The sequence below is a fragment of the Arachis stenosperma genome, chromosome 4 (genome assembly GCF_014773155.1).
Source record: "Arachis stenosperma cultivar V10309 chromosome 4, arast.V10309.gnm1.PFL2, whole genome shotgun sequence".
Lineage (NCBI taxonomy): Eukaryota > Viridiplantae > Streptophyta > Magnoliopsida > Fabales > Fabaceae > Arachis > Arachis stenosperma.
In genome coordinates, this window is record NC_080380.1 from 41183900 (window position 1) to 41208760 (window position 24861).

At 41.3% G+C, this 24861-nt stretch overlaps 2 protein-coding genes across 2 annotated transcripts; both read right to left on the reverse strand.

Annotated features, from left to right (window-relative positions):
• Nucleotides 1–10457: 10457 nt before the first annotated feature.
• LOC130974903 (uncharacterized) lies at nucleotides 10458–12341 on the reverse strand. The gene is made up of 5 exons (XM_057899743.1): nucleotides 12323–12341; nucleotides 11601–11938; nucleotides 10975–11117; nucleotides 10789–10914; nucleotides 10458–10704 (listed from the first exon to the last, which is right to left on the reverse strand). The coding sequence occupies exons 1-5, from the start codon at nucleotides 12339–12341 to the stop codon at nucleotides 10458–10460; spliced, it is 873 nt and encodes a 290-aa protein (XP_057755726.1).
• A 1476-nt stretch (nucleotides 12342–13817) lies between these two features.
• LOC130974904 (uncharacterized) lies at nucleotides 13818–14627 on the reverse strand. The gene is made up of 2 exons (XM_057899744.1): nucleotides 14493–14627; nucleotides 13818–14429 (listed from the first exon to the last, which is right to left on the reverse strand). Exons 1-2 carry the CDS (start codon nucleotides 14625–14627, stop codon nucleotides 13818–13820), a joined length of 747 nt encoding a protein of 248 aa, XP_057755727.1.
• Nucleotides 14628–24861: the final 10234 nt, after the last annotated feature.

The following is a 24861-nucleotide window of genomic DNA, read 5'->3' on the forward strand; positions in this document are numbered from 1 at the left end:
CGAACTAATGTGTGATGCCAGTGACCATGCCATTGGTGCAGTGTTGGGACAGAGGCATAACAAGCTTCTGCATGTCATTTATTATGCCAGCCTTGTTCTAAATGATGCACAGAAGAATTACACAACCACAGAAAAAGAGTTACTTGCAGTGGTCTATGCCATTGACAAGTTTAGATCCTATCTAGTAGGATCAAAGGTGATTGTGTACACTGACCATGCTGCTCTTAAGTACTTACTCACAAAGCAGGATTCAAAACCCAGGCTCATAAGATGGGTGTTGCTTCTGCAAGAGTTTGATATAGAAATAAGAGACAGAAAAGGGACAGAGAACTAAGTAGCTGATCATCTGTCCCGAATAGAACCAGTAGCTGGGGCGTCCCTATCTTCTACTGAGATCTCTGAGACTTTCCCAAATGAGCAACTCTTTGCCATTCAGGAAGCTCCATGGTTTGCAGATATTGCAAATTATAAAGTTGTGAGGTTCATACCCTAGGAGTACAGCAGGGTGCAAAGAAAGAAATTAATTTCAGATGCCAAGTACTACCTATGGGATGAGCCATATCTCTTTAAGAGATGTGCAGACGGAATGATCCACAGATGTGTACCCAGAGAGGAAGCATAAAGGATCCTATGGCACTGCCATGGATCACAGTATGGGAGACATTTCGGAAGTGAGCGAACAGCCACTAAGGTCCTCCAATGTGGCTTCTACTGGCCTACTCTCTATAGAGATGCCCGAGAGTTTGTGTGTAACTGTGACAGTTGCCAAAGTGCTGGTAACTTGCCTCACGGATACGCCATGCCTCAACAAAGGATCTTAGAGATTGAACTGTTTGATGTATAGGGTATTGACTTCATGGGTCCGTTCCCACCATCATACTCAAATACTTACATTCTGGTGGCAGTGGGCTATGTATCTAAATGGGTAGAAGCAATTGCTACACCCACTAATGATACTAAGACCGTGCTGAAATTCCTCTAGAAACACATCTTCAGCAGATTTGGTGTCCCCAGAGTCCTAATCAGTGATGGAGGCACTCATTTCTGTAACAAACAGCTGTACTCTGCTATGGTCTGATATGGAATTAGCCACAAAGTAGCAACTCTGTATCATCCACAGACAAATAGGCAAGCTGAAGTCTCTAACAGAGAGCTAAAAAGAATCCTAGAACAGACTATAATTGCCTGTAGAAAGGATTGGGCAAAGAGCTTGGATGATGCTCTGTGGGCATACAGAACAGCATTCAAGACTCCAATAGGAACCTCCATACCAACTTGTGTATGGCAAGGCCTGTCATCTGCCTGTGGAACTGGAACATAAAGCCTACTGGGCAACCAGATTCCTAAACCTGGACGCTAAATTAGCTGGTGAAAAAAGACTACTCCAGCTAAGTGAGCTAGATGAATTTAGACTCAGTGCCTTTGAAAATGCAAAAATTTATAAGGAAAAGGCAAAGAAGTGGCATGACAAGAAGTTGTCATCCAGAGTCTTTGAGCCAGGACAAAAAGTTCTGCTCTTCAACTCTAGGCTCAGGCTGTTCCAAGGAAAACTTAAATCTCGGTGGAGGGGTCCGTATGTGATTACAGGAGTGTCACCATATGGATATGTTGAGCTTCAGAATACTGATTCTGACAAAAAGTTCATTGATAATGGACAGAGGATCAAGCATTATCTTGAAAGCAATTTTGAGCAAGAATGCTCAAAACTGAGGCTTGAATGATTCTCAGTGAAGGTCCAGCTAAAGACATTAAAGAAGCGCTTGCTGGGAGGCAACCCAGTCATTAGCAGGTTATCTGTTTTGTGTAATCAAAGTTTGATACACATTCTCAAAGGGCAATCATCAAAATTGAAGGAATTCACAGTGTTATAGAAGGATTCAGTACAAAAAGCAGAGAAAAGGAGCTTGCTGGCAAAAAAATGCCAGTAAGGGGTATTTTGGGCGTTAAACGCCAGAATGGGCACCATTCTGGGCATTTAACGCCAGTAAAGGTGCCATTTTGGGCGTTAAACGCCAGAATGGGCACCATTCTGGGCGTTTAACGCCAGATGTGCAACATCTTGGGCGTTTAGCAAAACGCCCAGTGATGAAGGGATTTCTGGCGTTTAACGCCAGCCAGGGTACCTGGCTGGGCGTTAAACGCCCAAATTGGCCAACATTTGGGCGTTAAACGCCAGAATGGATACCATTCTGGGTGTTTAACGCCAGAAAGGTGGGAGACAGAGATTTTGCTTTCCACTTCAAATTTTTTCAAACTTTCCTGTTTTGATCCATAATTTCCTACATTAATACATTTCAAACTTTCATCATTCACCTTCAAATTTTCAAATTTAAAATCATTCTTCAAATCTCTTTCAAATCCTTTCCAAATCTTCTTCAAAAAAAAAAAACTCAAATATCTCTCAATTTCTTCCCATATCTTCTCAAATCTCTTTCAAAATTTTCAAGCTCTCTCTCCCTTCCTTATAAATATATGTTCGGCCACACTCCCTTTCCCCACCATTCAAATTTGCTCTCCTCCTCTCTCTCCTCTTTCCTTTCTTTTGCTTGAGGACAAGCAAACCTCTAAGTTTGGTGTGTTTTTCCGTGATCACTAAGTTAAGGCTCATCAAGATCATGGCCCCCAAAGGAAAACAAGCCAACTCAAGAGGCAAGAAAGAGAATGCTCCAAAAGACCTTTGGAGTCAAGAGAAGTTCTTAACCAAAGAACATGCAGACCATTACCACAAAATAATGGGTCTAAGGTCAGTGATCCCGGAGGTTAAATTTGATCTGAAAGAAGATGAATATCCGGAGATCCAAGAGCAAATTCGAAACAGAGGATGGGAAGTTCTAACCAACCCTGAGACAAAGGTTGGGAGAAATATGGTTCAGGAATTCTACTCAAATTTGTGGCTGACAGATAAGCAGAAAATGATTGGAACCGCTTTTCATACCTACAGAACCATGGTCAGAGGGAGAATTATTTACTTCCATCTGGACAAAATAAGAGAGGTCTTCAAATTACCTCAACTACAAGATGATCCTGAATCCTTTAATAGGAGAATGGTGAGAGTAGATAAGGGGTTGGATCAAGTTCTAGAGGACATATGCCTCCCTGGAACCAAGTGGATGACCAATTCAAAAGGTGTCCCAAACTAACTTAAGAGGGGAGATCTCAAACCAGTTGCAAGAGGCTGGTTGGACTTCATAGGGCGTTCTATCTTGCCCACTAGTAACCGTTCTAAGGTTACTATCAAGAGAGCAGTGATGATTCATTGTATTATGCTGGGAAAAGAAGTGGAGATTCATTATCTGATTGCTTGTGAGATTTACACAATTGCAAATAAGAACTCCACTGAAGCCAAACTGGCTTACCCAAGCTTAATCTCTTTGCTATGTAAAGATGCTGGGGTGATGATGGGAGTAGATGAATTCATCCCAATTGAGCACCCAATCACCAAGAGGTCAATGGAAGGACAAATGCAAGATAACTCTATCAAAAGGAGGGCGCAGGAGTTCCTCCCTGAACTTCCTGAAATTGACTACTGGACTCGTCTAGAAGCATCTGTTGCCAAGCTGTAAGAAGCTATGGAACAAATTAAGGAAGAACAGCAGAATCAAAACTGCATGCTCTGCAAATTGCTGAAGGAACAAGAGAAGCAGGGGCGTGAGCTATAGGAGTTGAAGCACCAAAAGCTCTCCCTTGAAGGGTCAAATACCCCACAAGTTGAGGGAGCATCCACTTCTCAAAATCAAGGTTGTTGAGTCCTAACTCTGTGATAACCTCTATCATTAGGAGTCTATTTAAATATTTGTTTTCTATTACTATTAGTCTTATCTTATATCTATTTTTGAGTCTTGTTCTTAATTCATGATTAATAAAATTTAAGGTTCATGTCTTAAAGCTATGAATGTCCTATTAATCCATCACCTCTCTTAAATGAAAAATGCTTTAATCACAAAAGAACAAGAAGTACAGAATTTCGAATTCATCTTTGAAACTAGTTGAATTACTTTGATGTGGTGACAATACTTTTTGTTTTCTGAATGAATGCTTGAACAGTGCATATGTCTTTTTAATTTGTTGTTTTAAGAATGTTAAAATTGTTGGCTCTTGAAAGAATGATGGAAAAGGAGAAATGTTATTGAGGATCTGAAAAATCATAAAAATGATTCTTGAAGCAAGAAAAAGCAGTGAATACAAAAAAAAGAGAGAAAAGAGAAAAACGAAAAAAAAAATATAATAAAGTTGTGATCCAAGGCAAAAAGAGTGTGCTTAAGAACCCTGGACACCTCTAATTGGGGACTCTAGCAAAGCTGAGTCACAATCTGAAAAGGTTCACCCAAGTATGTGTCTATGGCATGAATGTATCCGGTGGTAATACTGGAAGACAAAGTGCTTTGGGCCACAGCCAAGACTCATAAAGTAGCCGTGTTCAAGAATCATCATACTTAACTAGGAGAATCAATAACACTATCTGAGTTCTGAGTTCCTATAGATGCCAATCATTCTAAACTTCAAAGGATAAAGTGAGATGCCAAAACTGTTCAGAAGCAAAAAGCTACTAGTCCCGCTCATCTAATTGGAGCTAAGTTTCTTTGATATTTTGGAGTCTATAGTATATTCTCTTCTTTTTATTCTATTTTGATTTTCAGTTGCTTGGGGACAAGCAACAATTTAAGTTTGGTGTTGTGATGAGCGGATAATTTATACGCTTTTTGGCATTGTTTTTAGCATATTTTTAGTATATTTTAGTTAGTTTTTATTACATTTTCATTAGTTTTTAGTTAAAATTTACTTTTCTGGGCTTTACTATGAGTTTGTGTGTTTTTCTATGATTTCAGGTATTTTCTGGCTGAAATTGAGGGACCTGAGTAAAAATCTGAATTAGAGGCTGAAAAGGACTGCAGATGCTGTTGGATTCTTTAATCAGAATCTTCGTGGTATAAGTTAGAACTGATGGCGGCATTCAAGAGAATCCGGAAGGTCTAAACCTTGTCTGTGGTATTCTGAGTAGGATTCAAGGATTGAATGACTGTGATGAGCTTCAAACTCCTGAAGGCTAGGCGTTAGTGACAGACGCAAAAGAATCACTGGATTCTATTCCAACCTGATTGAGAACCGACAGATGATTAGCCGTGCTGTGACAGAGCGCGTTGAACATTTTCACTGAGAGGATGGGAGGTAGCCATTGACAACGGTAAAACCCTACATACAGCTTGCCATGGAAGGAGTCTTGCGTGCTTGAAGAAGAAGACAGTAGGAAAGCAGAGATTCAGAAGATAGAGCATCTCCAAAACCTCAACCAGTTCTCCATTACTGCAAAACAAGTAATTATTTCATGTTCTTCCACTTTTCACAATTAAACCTGAGAATTATTGATATCCTGACTAAGAGTTACAAGATAACCATAGCTTGCTTCAAGCCGACAATCTCCGTGGGATCGACCCTTACTCACGTAAGGTATTACTTGGATGACCTAGTGCACTTGCTGGTTAGTTGTGCGGGATTGCAAAAGTGTGATTGCAATTTCGTGCACCATCTCCCCACACTTAAAGCTTGACACCGTCCTCGGTGCCATCAGTCAGGAACAAAGGGGGTCTGGTAACAGCATCTCCACAATCGGGGTCGGCAAGGCTCCCCATGCTGGTAGTTGAAGTGGAGTCCGGAGTGTCTGGATCTTCTGCAGGTGGGTGGTTCCCAACAATTAGCTGCTTCAGGTATGTGAATTGGTGCTTGTTACGGCGCTCCATGCGATCCAACCTCTGTAATATCTGAAGGAGCAGCTGATTTGTTGAAGGTGCTTGTGATGTAGAAGGAGAAGGAGTATCTCTGGCCGGGTCTACAGTCCGGCTGATAGTGGCTGGCGGGAGTCGGAGGTACTTCCCATTGGGGACTTTCTAATCGTCCTGCAGAATCATGGCCTTGGTGTCTCCAGCTCTGTAGGAGGCTCCGACGGCTGATACTAAATCTGAAACCAAGGCGGGAAAAGGCAGGTTACCCGCAATCTGAACGTGTCCCATGGCTTGCCGGATGTGTCTTGGTAAATTGAGGGGCTGGTCTGTCAAGATACACCAAATAAGTACGGCCATGTCTGCAGTGAAGGAGGACTCGTGAGTGCTCAGGAAGACGTAGTGGGACATAATTTGTGCCCACACCCGAGCTTCCAAGGTAAGTGCTGAAGCCAATATGCCCTTAGGTCGGGATCGATGGTAACCATAGATCCATCTACTGTCAGGTTGTGCTATAACTATGAGGACGTCGTCCCAGTCAAATTGATTATGTTTGGCGCTTGAGAGAGGCTTCTTGGTATGCGTCCAATCCTTCTGGGGCAGGGGGAAGATCTAAAACTTGCTAAATGGCCCTTTCAGATATAGGGACTTGCTTCTGACGGACATAGACTGACTACAGGTTTGGCATGTGAAAATTAGAGTAGAATTCAACTACCCATGAAAGATTGACCTGCCTTGGCTGTCTCCGTAAGAATACCCATTGTCTTCTGTCAATGCGGGGCTCTACCAAGTCAACAATGTTGGTAGGGAGGATAAGAAGGTGCTCATTGTTGTAGTTCCTCGCTGCCAGGATGGGGAACATCTGCTCATAGTAGTGGCTAGTGAACCGCGCAGTGTCCCTTGCTGGAAAGGCTTTTTCAGATTCATTGACCTTGATGATCCTCTTTACTCGCTGATGAGGGGATAATTTATACGCTTTTTGGCATTGTTTTTTGGTAGTTTCTAGTATGTTTTAGTTACTTTTTAGTATAATTTTATTAGTTTTTATGCAAAAATCACATTTCTGGGCTTTACTATGAGTTTGTGTCTTTTCCTGTGATTTTAGGTATTTTCTGGCTGAAATTGAGGGATCTGAGCAAAAATCTGATTCAGAGACTGAGAAAGGACTGCAGATGCTGTTGGATTCTGACCTCCCTTCACTCGAAGTGGATTTTATGGAGCTATAAAAGCCTAATTGGTGCGCTCTAAATTGCGTTGGAAAGTAGACATCTTGGGCTTTCCAGCAATGTATAATAGTCTATACTTTTTCCAAGATTTGATGACCCAAAATGGCATTCAAACGCCCATCAGAGACCCTTTTCTGGAGTAAAACGCCAGAAATGGCACCAAAGCTGAAGTTAAACGCCCAAACTAGCACCAATGCTGGCGTTTAACTCCAAGGATGGCCTATGCACGTGAAAGCTTCAATGCTCAGCCCAAACACACACCAAGTGGGCCCCGGAAGTGGATTTCTGTATTATCTTCTCATTTTCTTTAAATCTAAGTTACTAGTTTAGTATAAATAACACTTTTTGACTATTGTATTTTATCTTTGGACGACTTTTCAATCCTTTGATCAGGTCTTCTTCCCCTGTTTTTGAATTCTTATGCCATTTGGGAGGCTGGCCAGTCGGCCATGCCTAGAGCTTTTGTTCTTATGTATTTTCAACGGTGGAGTTTCTACACCTCATAGATTAAGGTAAGGAGCTCTGCTGTTCCTCATGAATTAATGCATGTACTATTTTTTTCTTTCAATTCACGCCTACTTCTTTTCCAAGATATACTCTTGTACTTAATTCAGTTAAGTCAGACTGAAGGGGTGACCCGTGACAATCACACACTATCTTCAGTACTCGCTTAGCCAAGATCCGCATGCCTGACAACCACAAAGCGGTCTACATGATGTTCAACGTAGTCATTGGATGCTAGCCGGAGTATACTCTCTTGGGTCTCTAATCCAGAGATTCGCATCGTCTCTCCTGACAACAGAGCATCCGACCCCGTGATTAGGATCTTCGTGGTATAGGCTAGAGTCAATAGACAACATTCCTGAGATCCAAAAAGTCTAAACCTTGTCTGTAGTATTCCGAGTAGGATCTAGGAAGGGATTACTGTGAGGAGCTTCAAACTCGCGAATGTTGGGCGCAATGACAGTGTGCGAAAGGATCAATGGATCTTATTTCGACACAAGTGAGAACCGACAGATGATTAGCCCTGCGGTAGCTGTGCCTAGTATTTTTCATCAGAGATGAGAAATCCGACAGATGATTAGCCGTACAGAGACCATAGCTGGACCATTTTCACTGAGAGGATCATACAGCTTGCCATGGAAGGGAGGATGCATGATTGGATGAAGGCAATAGGAAAGCAGAGGTTCAAAAGCAACAAAGCATCTCCAAACGCTTATGTGAAATTTCCACCAATGAATTACATAAGTATCTCTATGTTATTTTCCGTTTTATTTATCTTTTAATTATCAAAACCTCATAACCATTTAAATCTGCCTGACTGAGATTTACAAGATGACCATAGCTTGCTTCAAGCCGTCAATCTCTGTGGGATTGACCCTTACTCACGTAAGGTATTACTTAGACGACCCAGTGCACGTGCTGGTTAGTTGTGCGGAGTTATGAAATGTGTGATCATAATTTCATGCACCACTTGCTTTGTTGATGGTGTGACAGCTGTTGAAGATGCTTCCGCAGCTAGTGCTCTTTTTGTTCCTCTCTTTGCCGGTGGTTTGGGGGTAGCTTTCTTTTTACCTTTCTTGGTGGCCATCCTGAAAGGGATAAGAGGAGTAGCATGTAAGTCTAAGGGTTAAAGCAAGAAAGAGCACAGTACAAGTGATAATCAATGCCAAGGTAATGAAGATGTCGTGAACACATGGTCGCGACTATATGTGATCAGTTCATCAATGAAAATATAGCAAGTGCCTGGTATGGCAAGTAAATGCAAGATGATTATTAGCATGCCGGCAAAGGTATGAGTAGCATAGATCAAGCATTAATTGCCCAATTTGATTATCAAATGTTTCAAACTAACAATCTGTTTGTATTGACAATTATATTCAATCAATAAAAAATTGAAAGGGATTTTGTGAAAAACAAGCATTAAAGTAGAAGAATAGAATAATTTAAAATTGCACAATGCCATACGGGCTTTTTCACAAACACTTAGTATGCATGTTGAATATGATAAGGAAAGAATTAAATTGGAACATGCAAGTTTCCCAAAAATAATGAATATAAATTGTTAAACAACTCCATAATAACCCACAAGCAATTATAGAAGAAATCACCCATTAAGATATCTAACACCAAGTAAGATAATGTAAAAGTAAATAAATAGTTGAGAAGAAGAAGAGAGGGGAAATAGAAAGAAAGAACCTTGAGAAGAAGGTGAGAAAGAGAGATGATTGAGAATGTGATAGTGAGATAATATGAGAGAAGGGAAAAGAAGAAGAAAAGAGTAAAGGAAGAAGAAGAAGAAGAAGAAAAGAAAGAAGAAGAAAGAAATTAGGATTGGAAAAGATAAGGAAAAAAAACAGGGATGCACAGGGTTCAGGTGATGTTGCGTGCATGACGCGTACGCGTGGTCCACGCGTACGCGTGGGATGCGCAAAGAGGGAGGTGACGTGTGAGCGTCAGTCACACGTTCGCATGACCATGTTTGTGCTACTAGTGCGAGGGAAACGTGGCTCTCGCACAACCCTCTGTTCGAATTGGGATGTGTGCCAAAATTCCATATGACGCGTACGCGTCAGGCACGCGCACGCGTGGAAGCTTATAGTTTGGAAACGGCGCGCACGCGTGCGCGTTATGCAATTTGTGCCTTGGGCATAGTGCCAGCACAAAACCAGCCCAACTTTCACCCAATACACCTTTTACGTCGAATTTGCAATGACGCGCACGCATGAGGTGCCAAATTTTCAGATGACGCGTAAGCGTGGGCTACGCGTACGCGTGTTGAAGCTTGTGCAATTGGCACACTTTTTGCACCGTTCCCACGCAACTCTCTATTTTTTTTATGCAGATGTAAATGTAGAATGCGGATGTATGCAGTGAAGGTGAGATGAGTCAGTAACTAAAGCTAGAAAAGAGATAAGGGAACAATCATACCATGGTGGGTTGTCTCCCACCCAGCACTTTGCTTTAACATCCTTAAGTTGGACGATCTACCAGTTCAGTCGTCTACTGAAGATGGATCTTCCAGAAGGAAGATCTCTAGTTCCTTGTTGTCTTTCATCTTTTCACCATGGTAAAGCTTCAGGCGGTGACCATTAACCTTGAGAATCTTGTTGCTTGAGGGATGGCGCAGATGGAAAACGCCATAAGGTTCAGCCTTTTCCACTCTATAGGGGCCTTCTCATCTAGATCTTAGCTTGCCTGGCATGAGTCTCAGCCTGGAGTTGTAGAGGAGAACTAACTCACCAGGTCTGAACTCCTTGCGCTTTATATTCTTGTCATGTACAGACCTCACCTTTTCCTTGTATAGCCTGGAATTCTCATAAGCTTTTAGACGAAGGCATTCTAGCTTCTGTAATTGCAACTTTCTCTCAGCTCCAGTTTTCTCAAATCCCATGTTGCATTCTCGTACTGCCCAAAAAGCTTTGTGTTCTATCTCTACTAGAAGGTGACACGCCTTTCTGGAGACCAAGCGAAAAGGGCTCATTCCGATTGGTATCTTGTATGCTGTCCGGTAGGCTCAGAGCGCATCAACAAGTCTGGTGCTCCAGTCCTTCCGGTGAGGTTTGACTATCTTCTGCAATATGTGCTTTATCTCTCTATTAGACACCTCTGATTGCCCATTGGTCTGGGGATGGTAGGTTGTTGCTATCTTGTGAATGATGCTATGTTTCTTCAGTAGGCCTGTTAATTTCCTGTTGCAAAAGTGAGTGCCTTGATCACTCACGATTACTCGTGGTGATCCAAAGCGACAGATAATATGATTTCTAACAAAAGAGACAACAGTGTTAGCATCATCCGTACGGGTAGGAATTGCTTCCACCCATTTAGAAACGTAATCAACAATTAACAGTACATATACGAAACCATTAGAGTTTGGAAATGGACCCATGAAGTCAATATCCCATACATCGAAATTTTTACAGAATAACATGGATTGTTGGGGCATTTCATCCCTCTTTGATATATTACCAAACCTTTGATATGGTGAACAAGATTTACAAAAAATAGCTGCATCTTTAAATAGTATGGGCTACCAGAATCTACAGTCTAAAATCTTTCTAGCTGTTCTTTGAGGACCAAAATGACCACCACTATCTGAAGAGTGGCAGGCTTCTAAAATGGACTGAAATTCTGATAGTGGTACACATCTCCTAATTATTTGGTCAGCACCACACCTCTATAAATACGGGTCATCCCATATATAATATTTAGACTCGCTTTTAAGCTTGTCCCTCTGATGTTTAGTAAAATTAGGAGGGAAGGTACGACTAACCAAATAATTAGCTATAGGTGCGTACTAAGGAACTGCTTCAGATATTGCGTGCAAGTTATCAAATGGAAAAGCATCATTGATAGGAGTGGTGTCATTTTTAATGTGCTCTGGGCAACTCAAATGGTCAGCCACTAAATTCTATAAATCACTTCTATCCTTAATTTCTAAATCAAATTCTTACAGCAACAATATCCAACGTATCAGCCTTGGCTTAGACTCTTTCTTAGACAGTAAATACCTTAGAGCTGCATGATCTGAATAAACTACTACTTTAATACCAAGTAAATAGGCTCGAAATTTATCCAGAGCAAAAACAATAGCTAAAAGCTCTTTTTCAGTAGTAGTATAGTTAGATTGAGTAGCGTCTAAGGTCTTAGATGCATAGACAATAACGAAAGGGTCCTTACCGTCGCGATGAGCTAGCGCCGCTCCTACTGCATAGTTGGAGGCGTCGCACATTATCTCAAATGGTTGACTCCAGTCAGGCCCTCTCACAATGGGGGCTTGGGTCAAGGCGGTCTTTAGTTTATCGAACTCTTCCTTGCAGTCAGCACTCAGCTCAAACTCAACATCTTTCTGTAGCAGTCTGAATAGAGGCAGTGCTACCTTACTGAAATCCTTGATGAACCGCCGGTAGAAACCTGCGTGACCAAGAAACGAATGAACCTCCCTCACGGAAGAGGGGTAAGGTAGACTTGAAATAACATCTATCTTTGCTGGGTCAACTGAAATACCAGCATTAGAAACATAATGTCCTAGAACGATACCTTGTTGTACCATAAAATGACATTTCTCGAAGTTTAGTACAAGGTTTGAACTAACACATCTTTCTAGTACCTTAGCTAAACCATCTAAGCAAAGATCAAATGAATCACCATAAACACTAAAGTCATCCATAAAAACTTCCATACAGCTCTCTAGAAAGTTTGAGAAAATACTCATCATGCACCTTTGAAACGTAGCCGGTGTATTACATAAGCCAAAAGGCATTCTCTTATATGCATACGTTCCAAAGGGACATGTAAAAGTAGTCTTCTCCTGATCTTCAGGAGCTATATGAATTTGAAAATATCCAATATATCCATCTAGGAAACAGTAGTGTGATTTACCTGACAGGTGATCAAGCATCTGATCGATAAAAGGCAACGGGTAGTGATCCTTGCGGGTAGCCTAGTTGAGGCACCTGTAATCAATACAGACTCTCTAGGAGTTCTGCACTCTCTTTGCTATGAGCTCTCCATGTTCATTCTCCACTGTTGTGACTCCAGATTTCTTGGGCACTACTTGTACTGGACTAACCCATTCGCTATCTGAGATGGGATAGATGATGTCTGCTTCAAGTAATCTGGTCACTTTCTTCTTGACAACCTCCAAAATAGTGGGGTTAAGCCGCCTTTGAGGTTGATGGACAGGCCTTGCGCCCTCTTCTAAAAATATCCGGTGTTCACAAATACGAGGGCTGATGCCTAATATATCTGCCAAGCTCCACCCAATTGCTTTCTTGTGTTTTCTCACCATACTAAGCAGCTGCTCCTCTTGTTGGGAAGTGAGTTTCCTTGCAATGATGACTGGGAGCTTCTGATTATCCTCAAGGTACGCGTATTTGAGGTGGGGTGGAAGGGGTTTCAGTTCTATTTTCTGCTCTTGACTAGGCACTTGATCATCTGTAGCCATGTGTGGTGGTATGACATCTTCAGGAAGCTCAGCGGGCTTCCCCACACTTGCTTATTGCTCCATGTGCATATCTTCTATTTCTTCCTGATGGACTGCAGCCACTGTCTCATCAATAATGTCACATTGGAAGATAGAGTGATCTTCCGGTAGGTGTCTCATAGCTTCATCCAGATTGAAGCTCACTGTTCTGCCATCTATATCAAAAGAGTAGGTTCCTGAGTAGGCGTCTAGCTTGAATTTTGAAGTTTTCAGAAATGGTCTTCCAAGTAGGACAGATGAAGGTTTTCCTGAATCATTAGGGGGCATCTCCAAAATATAGAAGTCAATAGGGAATGTCAGCCCCTTAATGCTCATGAGCACGTCCTCAGCAATTTCAACTACAGAGATTATGCTTTTATTTGCCAAAACAAAACGTGCTGCCGACCTTTTTAAGGGAGGGAGCCTCAAAGCATCATATACAGATAATGGCATAATACTCACACATGCACCCAAATCACACATGCAGTAAAAATTTTGAATACCATCAATAGTACAAGTAACCATGCATGGACTTGGATCACTACATTTTTTCGGGATATCATCCATTAAAGCAGATATAGAGCTACCTAAAGGAATAGTTTCTAATTCATTAATTTTATCCTTATGTATGCACAAATCTTTTTGAAATTTCGCATATTTAGGTACTTGCTGAATGGCATCAAAAAGGGGAATAGTTACTTCAACCTTTTTGAAGATTTCTACCATTTTGGGATCGAGCTCCATCTGCTTCCTAGATTTCCTTGCAAGATGTGGAAAGGGGATATGGGTAGCGTCTCTCGTAGCTTCGGCTGCTTTTGATGTGCTATTCTCTGGTTGAGTTGCTTCTTCTACAATCATGTCTTGTACCTCTTCTTCCTCTTCAGCATCTTCTACCTCAACAACATCTCTAAACTAAATGTTCTCCTTTGATCTTGGTTCATCATGACTTCGCTCTGGCAGTGTAGTTCCTGACCTCAAGTTGATGGCATTGATGCCTCCCTTGGGGTTGGGTAAAGGTTGAGACGAAAGTACAGTAGAGCTTGCAGGTTGACTGTTGGGTGTATTCATAGATCCAATCGGTAAGGCTAGCACTTGCACAGTAGAAGTCAGACCATTCAAAGTAGAGCTAAGTGTGTTCTCCATGGTCTTTTGTCTTAGGTCAATGGACTGAAGTAACTCGTCATTGGAAGAGGAAGGTGCATAGCTGCCTTGAGGGCCTTGCTGTTGGTTATTCTGAGATCCTTGGGCTTGTCTTTGGTGAGGTGGTCTGTAAGGCTGGTTTTGATTCTGCTGTCTGGTGTTGTTGTTCCACTTCTGATTTCCATTGTTGTCTCTGCCTCCTCTGTTGTAGTTGTCCCTCCATCCTTGATTGGAATTATCCCTCCATTCCTGGTTGGAGTTATCTTGCCAACCTTGATTGTAGTTTCCACCTTGGTTATAATTGCCGCCTTGTTGATAGTATCCTTGATTCGGGCGGTCATAGAAATTATGAGTAGCTGCCACTGTGTTGTCTTCTTGTTGGAGCTGCAGACACCCATCAGTGTAATGAGTATAATCAGCACATACTCCGTACACTCTCTAAGGAACCAACTGTCGACTCTGTTGTGCTGGGGGAGACTGAGGTTGTTGCTGATTCTGTTTTATCTGCTTCAGTAAGTTAGTCACCTCATTCAAAGTCTGTGTGAGGGCAGTAGTCTCACTACTAGAGGAAACCTCTTTCATAGCTTTGGGATAGTTGTGCATGCGCCTGTGATTCCGGCGAACTCAGCTAGATAGCTGATCAGTTACCACGCTTCTTCTGCGGTCTTGTACTTTTTCAGAGAACCATTACTCGCACCATCCAATGTAGTCTTATCCTGAGGCTTCATGCCTTGTGTGAAATAGCTGATAAACACCAGTTTGTCAATAATGTGGTGGGGGCATGCGTCTAGGAGGTTATTGAAGAGCTCCCAATACTCGTAAAGAGTCCCAGATTTGCCTTAAATAATAATTAAAATTTGTTTCCTCAGTCTATCAGTAACTTCAGCTGGAAAGTATTTTTCCAAGAATTCTCTCTGAGCATGTCCCAGTTAGTAACAACTGCTTCAAGTTGAGTATAATACTACTCCCTCGCCTTCCCCTCAAGAGAAAATAGGAAGGCGGCTAGCAGAATAGAAGCTCAGTTGCACCATTACGCCTAACAGTAGAACAGGCTGTCTGAAAATCTCTGAGGTGCTTGAGAGGCTCTTGAGCAGGTAAGCCATGAAACTTTGGCAGTAGATTGATTAAGACAGTCTTCAGTTCAATATCTGCACCCAGATTTGGATGACGCACTTGGAAAGGTGGTAGTGTAAAGTCCGGAGCTCCTACTTCCTGGAGAGTAATCCTCCTGGGAGCTGCTATATTCTTTGCGCTCAAATCAACCAAATCAGTATAAAGGGAGCTTGTTTCTTCCTTAAATGACGTTTCAGATTCGTCCTCAAATAGAACTAACTGACGCCGAGCCTGCCTTATTGACGATTGGATTTTTGATGGTTTAGAATTTCTCAAATAAAATCTCGTCGAAGTATAGTTTCTAAACCAAGCAATAATCCTTTCATACAAAAAGTTGTTTGTCACTAAAACAAACCCCTAAAATTTATAAACCGAAGTATTTAAACCTCGGGTCGTTCTCCCTAGGAATTACAATAAAGTGTCTTGTTATTGGTTTGAGTTGTTTTGGGGTTTTGATAAGAGGCATGAAAGTAAATGGCAATGAAAGTAAACTAATAACTATAAAAGGCTCTTGGCAAGGTATGAAAATTAGAAGTCCTATCCTAGTTATCCTTCTCAATTGTGATGAGAATTGTTCATTGCTACCACTTAGTTAACCCTTACTAGATAAAGGAAAGTCAAGTGGATGAATTGACTTGAGCCACAAGTTCTAGCCAACTCCCAAGGAAAGACTAGCTTTAGTGCACTCCAAACCAATTAGCAATCTCTCCAATTATCAATCAACAAAGGAATTAGATAACTCAAGAGTCACTAATCACTCTACCAAAGCCAAGAGGAACAAAATCTACACTATATCTAGAAGAGGCATTTCAACAAACACATAAAGTGCAATAAAAGTAAACAACATAAATTGCAAGAATTAAAGAGAGATCTAACTACAAAGGCAAGAGATCAACAATAGAAAAGCAAAGAAAAACAATTATTATGAATTACCTCTTATTGAATTAAAAGAAAATGGAAGGAACAAAAGTAGATCTACAACAAAATGTAAGAACAACATAAAGGAAATTACAACAAAAGAGTAGAAGAAGATGAATCTAACAACAAAGAATTGAAATGTAGAAGTAGAGGAAAGCAAAGATTTAAAATCTAGATCTAAGAACTAAACCTAATCCTAATCCTAATTCTAGAGAGAAGTGAGAGCTTCTCTCTCTAGAAACTACTTCTAACTACTAAACTAAACTAATGGTAACTAACATCTAAAGTATGAGAAGTATGAAAGTATGTTGATTCCCCTTCAATCCTTGGCTTAAATAGCATCAGAAATGAGTTGGATTGGGCCCACAAGGCTTCTAAAATCGCTGGCCACATGTTGCTTTAAGTGAACTAGGTGGCCGCAACGGCGCGTGCGCGCCACCATACGTGTAGCAACTATGGCAAATCTTATATCGTTTCGAAGCCCCTCTAACCCAACTGGAACCGCATCATTTGGACCTTTGTAGCTCAAGTTATGGTCGTTTAAGTGCGAAGAGGTCGGCTTGACAACTTTCCGGTTCTTTCATTTCTTCATAAGTTCTCCAACTTTTCATGCTTCTTTCTTCATTCCCTTGATCCAATCTTTGCCTTCTAAATCTGAAATCACTTAGCAAACATATCAAGGCATCTAATGGAATCAAGGTGAATTAAATTTATTCATTTTAAGACCTAAAGAGCATGTTTTCACTCTTAAGCACAATTAAAGAAGAAGTTATAAAACCATGCTATTTCAATGGATAAATGTGGGTAAAAGGTTATAAAATCCCCTAAAATCAATACAAGATAAACCGTCAAGTTGGGGTTTGTCACTTATACGTGATATAGTTCTTTCAATTTCAGGATCAAATATGGGTCGGCTCGGATCAGGTAGTGAAAGTGTCATTCAATGAAAGGAACATACAACTCATGGTAATAAAAGAAAACAAAATGCAAATAAATAAATTCCAACCAATAAATTAGCACACTGTTGCAACTCTTTGGCAACGGCGCCAAAAATTGACGTGGCGGAAATTAGCCGATTAAGAATTCATAATGAAAGTAGCATTGCAAGTACAGTTCTTAACCGATGAAAATCCGCTTATCAGGGTTGTCACAAAGAAAGAATAAAAATACTGGGAGTATGAATCCAGGTCGTCTCCCAACGAGTTGCAGAGAGAGTGCTATTTATTGATTAGGAAGTTTCTGAGAAGTTTGGAGTTGAAGAATAGAATTAAAGCTAGAGAATTAACAAAAGATTTAATTAACTATGATAAAAAAAACCTTGACTAGAAGAAGATTGATCAGAAGTTCTATCCTTGTTGGATGTTCCCAAGTGTAATAGTGATAGGTTATTGTTCAACTTAGTTATCCCTTACTGAATAAAGAAAAGTCAAGTAACTAGCTAATCAACTCTATCCTCAAGTCCTAATCCTCTCCGAAGGAAGGATTAGAGTTAGAGACTAGAGAGTCAGCCAATAACTTCCAATTAGGATTAACACTTGAGTCTTCCCAACTCAAGGGTCTCCTCTCAATCAACTCCCAAGTCAAGTTAGGAGTCTACTCCCTTGACATGAGTGCTACGTTCATAAGCATAAAAAGAGAATAGAGAGAAGACATGATAAATTGAATAATAACTGAGAATTAATTAAAAAGTGAAAATAGATCTTGCATTAATAAATTCTAAAAACCATCCAATTGTAACTCTAAATAAGGATTAAGGATATGGAAGAGTAAGTAACAAGTAAGGAAACAAACTAGAATGATGAGGTCTTCCACAGAGGTAGTTGGTGCACGAAATTGCAATAACACTTTTGCAATCCCGCACAACTAACCAGCAAGTGCACTGGGTCGTCCAAGTAATACCTTGCGTGAGCAAGGGTCGATCCCACGGAGATTGTCGGCTTGAAGCAAGCTATGGTTATTTTGTAAATCTTAGTCAGGATATCAGAAATTATCAGGATTGATTGTAAAAAGCAAAAGAACATGTAATGGTTACTTGTACTGCAGTAATGGAGAATGGGTTGAGGTTTGGAGATGCTCCATCTTCTGAATCTCTGCTTTCCTACTGTCTTCTTCATCAAACACGCATGTCTCCTTCCATGGCAAGCTCGTGTAGGGTCTCACTGTTGTCAGCAGCTACCTCCCATCCGCGCAGTGAAAGCTAATGCAAAGCACTCTGTCACAGTGCCGCCAATCACCGGTTTGGTTCCCTCCCCTACCGGAATAGAATCACTCTTTTGCGTCTGTCACTAACGCCCAGTAGGTTACAGGTTTGAAGCACATCACAGTCATTCAATCATTGAATCCTACTCAGAATACCACAAACAAGGTTTAGACCTTCCGGATTCTCTTGAATGCTGCCATCAGGTCCTGCCTATACCACGAAGATTCCGATTAAAGAACCCAAGAGATAACTACTCAATCTAAGATAGAACAGAGGTGGTTGTCAGGCACGTGTTCATAGTTGAGAATGATGATGATTGTCACGGATCATCACATTCATCCGGATTAAGAACAAGTGTTATCTTAGAATCGAAGCAAGCATGATTGAATAAGAAACAGTAGTAATTGCACTAATCCATCAAGGCACAGCAGAGCTCCTCACCCCCAACCATGGGGTTTAGAGGCTCATACTGTGGAAAGAACGTGTATGAAATGTTATGAGGTCATAAGGTTCTGATTACAATGTCAAAAGGTCCTATAAGTAGTAAACTAGTATCCTAAGGTTTACAGAAATGAGTAAATGACAGAAAAATCCACTTCCGGGCCCACTTGGTGTGTGCTTGGGCTGAGCATTGAAGCTTTTATGTGTAGAGACGTTTTCTGGAGTTAAACGCCAGTTCTCATGCCAGTTTGGGCGTTTAACTCCAACTTTTAATCCAGTTCCGGCGTTTAACGCTGGAATTTCTGAGGCCGGATTGCTACGCGGGTTTGGGCCATCAAATCTTGGACAAAGTATGGACTATTATATATTGCTGGAAAGCCCAGGATGTCTACTTTCCAACGCCGTTGAGAGCGCGCAAATTGGGCTTCTGTAGCTCCAGAAAATCCACTTCGAGTGCAGGGAGGTCAGAATCCAACAGCATCTGCAGTCCTTTTCAGTCTCTGGATCAGATTTTTGCTCAGGACCCTCAATTTCAGTCAGAAAATACCTGAAATCACAGAAAAACACACAAACTCATAGTAAAGTCCAGAAAAGTGAATTTTAATTAAAAACTAATAAAAATATACTAAAAACTAACTAAAAGATACTAAAAACATACTAAAAACAATGCCAAAAAGCATACAAATTATCCGCTCATCACAACACCAAACTTAAATTGTTGCTTGTCCCCAAGCAACTGAAAATCAATATAGGATAAAAAGAAGAGAATATACTATAGATTCCAAAATATCAAAGAAACACAGCTCCAATTAGATGAGCGGGACTAGTAGCTTTTTGCCTCCGAACAGTTTTGGCATCTCACTCTATCCTTTGAAGTTCAGAATGATTGGCATCTATAAGAACTCAGAACTCAGATAGTGTTATTGATTCTCTTAGTGAAGTACATTGATTCTTGAACATAGCCAGTGTATGAGTCTTGGCTGTGGCCCAAAGCACTCTGTCTTCCAGTATTACCACCGGATACATATATGCCACAGACACATAATTGGGTGAACCTTTTCAGATTGTGACTCAGCTTTGCTAAAGTCCCCAATTAGAGGTGTCCAGGGTTCTTAAGCACACTCTTATTGCCTTGGATCACCACTTTATTTCCTTCTCCTTTCTTTTCTTTTTCTTTTTCTTTCTTCTTCTCTTTTTTTTTCGAAAGTAAACTTTTTTTTTTTTTTTTTTTTCGAAAGTAAAATTTTTTTTTTTTTTTTTTCACTGCTTTTTCTTGCTTCAAGAATCAATTTGATGATTTTTCAGATCCTCAATAACAGTTCTCTTTTCTCCTCATTCTTTCAAGAGCCAACAAATTTAACATTCTTAAAAACAACAAATTCAAAAGACATATGCACTGTTCAAGCATTCATTCAGAAAACAAAAAGTATTGTCACCACATCAAACTAATTCAACTAGTTTCAGAGATAAATTTTGAAATCCTGTACTTCTTGTTCTTTTGTGATTAAAGCATTTTTCTTTTAAGAGAGGTGATGGATTCATAGGACATTCATAGCTTTAAGGCATAAACTTTAATTTTATTAATTATGAACAAGGCTCAATTATAGATATAAGATGAGACTAAAAATAAAGGAAAGAGATAAAAAAAAACGAAAAACAGAGGCCTCTAATGATAGAGGTTTCACAGAGTTAGGACTCAACAACCTTGATTTTGAGAAGTGGATGCTCCCCCAGCTTGAGAGGAGAGCTTTTGGCGTTTCAGTTCCTTGATATCACGCCCCTGCTTCTCTTGTTCCTTCAGCAATTTGCAGATCATGCAGTTCTGATTCTGCTGTTCTTCCTTCAGTTGCTCCATAGTCTCTTGCAGCTTGTTGATGGATGCTTCTAGGCTGGCCCAGTAGCCAATTTCAGGGAATTCAGGGAGGAACTCACGCGCCCTCCTTTTGATGGAGTTGTCTTGCACTTGTCCTTCCATTGACTTCTTGGTGATTGGGTGTTCAATGGGTATGAACTCATCTACTCCCATCTTTACCCCAGCCTCTTTACAGAGCAAGGAGATCAAGCTTGGGTAAGCCAGCTTGGCTTCAGTGGAATTCTTGTTTGCAATTGTGTAGATCTCACAAGCAATCACATGATGCACCTCCACTGCTTTTCCAAGCATAATACAGTGAATCATCACTGCTCTCTTGATGGTGACCTCAGAACGGTTGCTAGTGGGCAATATGGAACGCCCAATAAAGTCTAGCCAACCTCTTGCAATTGGCTTGAGGTCTCCCCTCTTGAGTTGGTTTGGGACACCCTTAGAATTGGTTATCCACTTAGTTCCAGGGAGGCATATGTCCTCTAGAACTTGATCCAACCCCTTATCTACTCTCACCATCCTCCTATTGAAGGAATCAGGATCATCTTGTAGTTGAGGTAACTTGAAGATTTCTCTTATTTTGTCCAGATGGAAGTACATAACTTTCCCTCTGACCATAGTTCTGTGGGTAGGAAAAGCGGTTCCAGTCATTCTTTGCTTATCTGTGAGCCACAGATTTGAGTAGAATTCCTGAACCATGTTCCTTCCAACCTTTGTCTCAGGATTGGTCAGAACTTCCCAACCTCTGTTTCGAATTTGCTCTTGGATCTCCGGATATTCATCTTCTTTCAGATCAAATTTAACTTCCGGGATCACTGACCTCAGTCCCATTATTTTGTGATAATGGTCCTCATGTTCTTTGGTTAAGAACTTCTCTTCATTCCAAAGAATCTTTGGATTGGTCTCTTTCCTTCCTCTTGAGTTGGTTTGTTTTCCCTTGGGAGCCATGATATTGATGAATCTTGGCTTAGTGATCACGGAAAAGCACACCAAACTTAGAGGTTTTGCTTGTCCTCAAGCAAAAAGAAAAGAAATAAGAGAAGAGAGAGAGAGAGGGAGAGAAAATTCGAATGGTGTGAGGAAGGAGAGGTGAGGAACGTTCATTTATAGAGTGGGGGGGAGGAGAATTTCGAAAACAAAAGAGAGATTTGAAAGGAAATTTGAAAAGATATGAACGAATTTTGAGAAAAGGGTGAGTTTTTGAAGAAGAATTGGGATTATTTTGAAATAGATTTGAAAAGATTGTTTTGATTTTTGAAGATTTGAAAGTGTATAATGAATGATTGAAGTGTGATTTTGTAGAAAAGTATGGGTGAGAAAAGGAAAGTTTGAAAAAATCTGAGTTGAAAACAAAAATGTGGTCCCCCCACCAAGCTGGCGTTAAACGCCCAGAATGGCACCCATTCTGGCGTTTTACGGCGCCAAAAACTTGGTGCGCGAAATTGTGATCACTACAACTTCGCACAACTAACCAGCAAGTGCACTGGGTCGTCCAAGTAATACCTTACGCGAGTAAGGGTCGATCCCACGGAGATTGGTGGTATGAAGCAAGCTATGGTCATCTTGTAAATCTCAGTCAGGCAGACTCAATTGGGTATAGATGATGATGAACGAAAATAATATAAAAGATAAAGATAGTGATACTTATGTATATCATTGGTGTAAGAGCTTCAGACAAGCGTATGAAGATGCCTTCCCTTCCGTCTCTCTGCTTTCCTACTGCCTTCATCCAATCCTTCTTACTCCTTTCCATGGCAAGCTCGTGTAAGGTCTCACTGTTGTCAGCAGCTACCTCCCATCCGCGCAGTGAAAGCTAATGCAAAGCACTCTGTCACAGTGCCGCCAATCACCGGTTTGGTTCCCTCCCCTACCGGAATAGAATAACTCTTTTGCGTCTGTCACTAACGCCCATTTGTTGCCCCTTTTGGGCGTTTAACGCCCAGCCAGGTACCCTGGCTGGCGTTAAACGCCAGAAAACCTTCCTCACTGGGCGTTTTTCTGAACGCCCAGTGATGCTGCACACCTGGCGTTAAACGCCCAGAATGGTGCCCATTCTGGCGTTTAACGCCCAGAATGGTACCATTACTGGCGTTAAACGCCCAGAATGGTGCCCATTCTGGCGTTTAACGCCCAAAATGCCCCTTACTGGCGTTTTTTCGCCAGTAAGCTCATTTTCTCTGCTTTTTGAGCTGAATCCTTCTGTAACTCTGTGAATTCCTTCATTTTTGATACTTGCCTCTGTAAGAACTAATCGTACAACTTCCTAATGACTGGGTTGCCTCCCAGCAAGCGCTTCTTTACTGTCTTTAGCTGGACTTTCACTGAGAATCACTCAAGTCTCAGTTTTGAGCATTCCTGCTCAGAATTTCCTTCAAGATAGTGTTTGATCCTCTGTCCATTAACAATGAACTTACTGTCAGAATCAATATCCTGAAGCTCAACATACCCATATGGTGACACTTTTGTAATCACATATGGACCCCTCCACCGGGATTTGAGTTTTCCTGGAAACAGTCTGAGCCTAGAGTTGAAGAGCAGAACTTTTTGTCCTGGTTCAAAGACTCTGGTTGACAATCTCTTGTCATGCCACTTCTTTGCCTTTTCCTTATAGATCTTAGCATTTTCAAAGGCATTGAGTCTGAACTCCTCTAGCTCATTTAGCTGGAGCAGTCTTTTCTCACCAGCTAACTGTGCATCCATGTTTAGGAATCTGGTTGCCCAGTAGGCTTTATGTTCCAGTTCCACAGGCAAATGGCAGGCCTTTCCATACACCAATTGGTATGGAGAGGTGCCTATAGGAGTCTTGAATGCTGTTCTGTATGCCCACAGAGCATCATCCAAGCTCTTTGCCCAATCCTTTCTTCGGGACATCACAGTCCGTTCCAGGATTCTTTTTAGCTCTCTGTTAGAGACTTCAGCTTGCCCATTTGTCTGTGGATGATACGGAGTTGCCACTTTATGGCTGATTCCATATCTAACCATAGCAGAGTATAGCTGTTTATTGCAGAAATGAGTACCCCCATCACTGAGTAGTACTCTAGGGACGCCAAACCTGCTGAAAATGTTTTTCTGGAGGAATTTCAGCACGGTTTTGGTATCATTAGTGGGTGTAGCAATTGCTTCTACCCACTTAGATACATAGTCCACTGCCACCAGAATGTAAGTGTTTGAGTATGATGGTGGGAATGGCCCCATGAAGTCAATTCCCCATACATCAAACAGCTCTATCTCTAATATCCCTTGTTGAGGCATGGCATATCCGTGAGGCAGGTTACCAGCTCTTTGGCAACTGTCACAGTTACGCACAAACTCTCGGGAATCTTTATAGAGAGTAGGCCAGTAGAAGCCGCACTGGAGAACTTTAGTGGCTGTTCGCTCACTTCCAAAGTGTCCTCCATACTGTGATCCATGGCAGTGCCATAGGATCCTTTGTGCTTCTTCTCTGGGTATACACCTGCGGATCACTCCGTCAGCACATCTCTTAAAGAGATATGGTTCATCCCAAAGGTAGTACTTGGCATCTGAAATTAGTTTCTTTCTTTGCACATGACTGTACTCCTTGGGTATGAACCTCACAGCTTTATAATTTGCAATGTCTGCAAACCATGGAGCTTCCTGGATGGCAAAGAGTTGCTCATCTGGGAAAGTCTCAGAGATCTCAGTAGAAGGGAGGGACGCCCCAGCTACTGGCTCTATTCTGGACAGATGATCAGCTACTTGGTTCTCTGTCCCTTTTCTGTCTCTTATTTCTATATCAAACTCTTGCAGAAGTAACACCCATCTGATAAGCCTGGGTTTTGAATCCTGCTTTGTGAGTAAGTATTTAAGAGCAGCATGGTCAGTGTACACAATCACCTTTGATCCCACTAAGTAGGATCTAAACTTGTCAATGGCATAGACCACTGCAAGTAATTCTTTTTCTGTGGTTGTGTAATTCTTCTGTGCATCATTTAGAACACGGCTGGCATAATAAATGACATGCAGAAGTTTGTTATGCCTCTGTCCCAACACTGCACCAATGGCATGATCACTGGCATCACACATTAATTCAAATGGTAATGCCCAATCTGGTGCAGAGATGACTGGTGCTGTGACCAGCTTAGCTTTCAGGGTCTCAAATGCCTGCAAACACTGTGTGTCAAACACAAATGGTGTGTCAGCAGCTAGCAGGTTACTCAGAGGTTTAGCAATTTTCGAAAAATCCTTGATAAACCTTCTGTAGAATCCTGCATGCCCCAGAAAGCTTCTGATTGCCTTAACATTGGCAGGTGGTGGTAATTTTT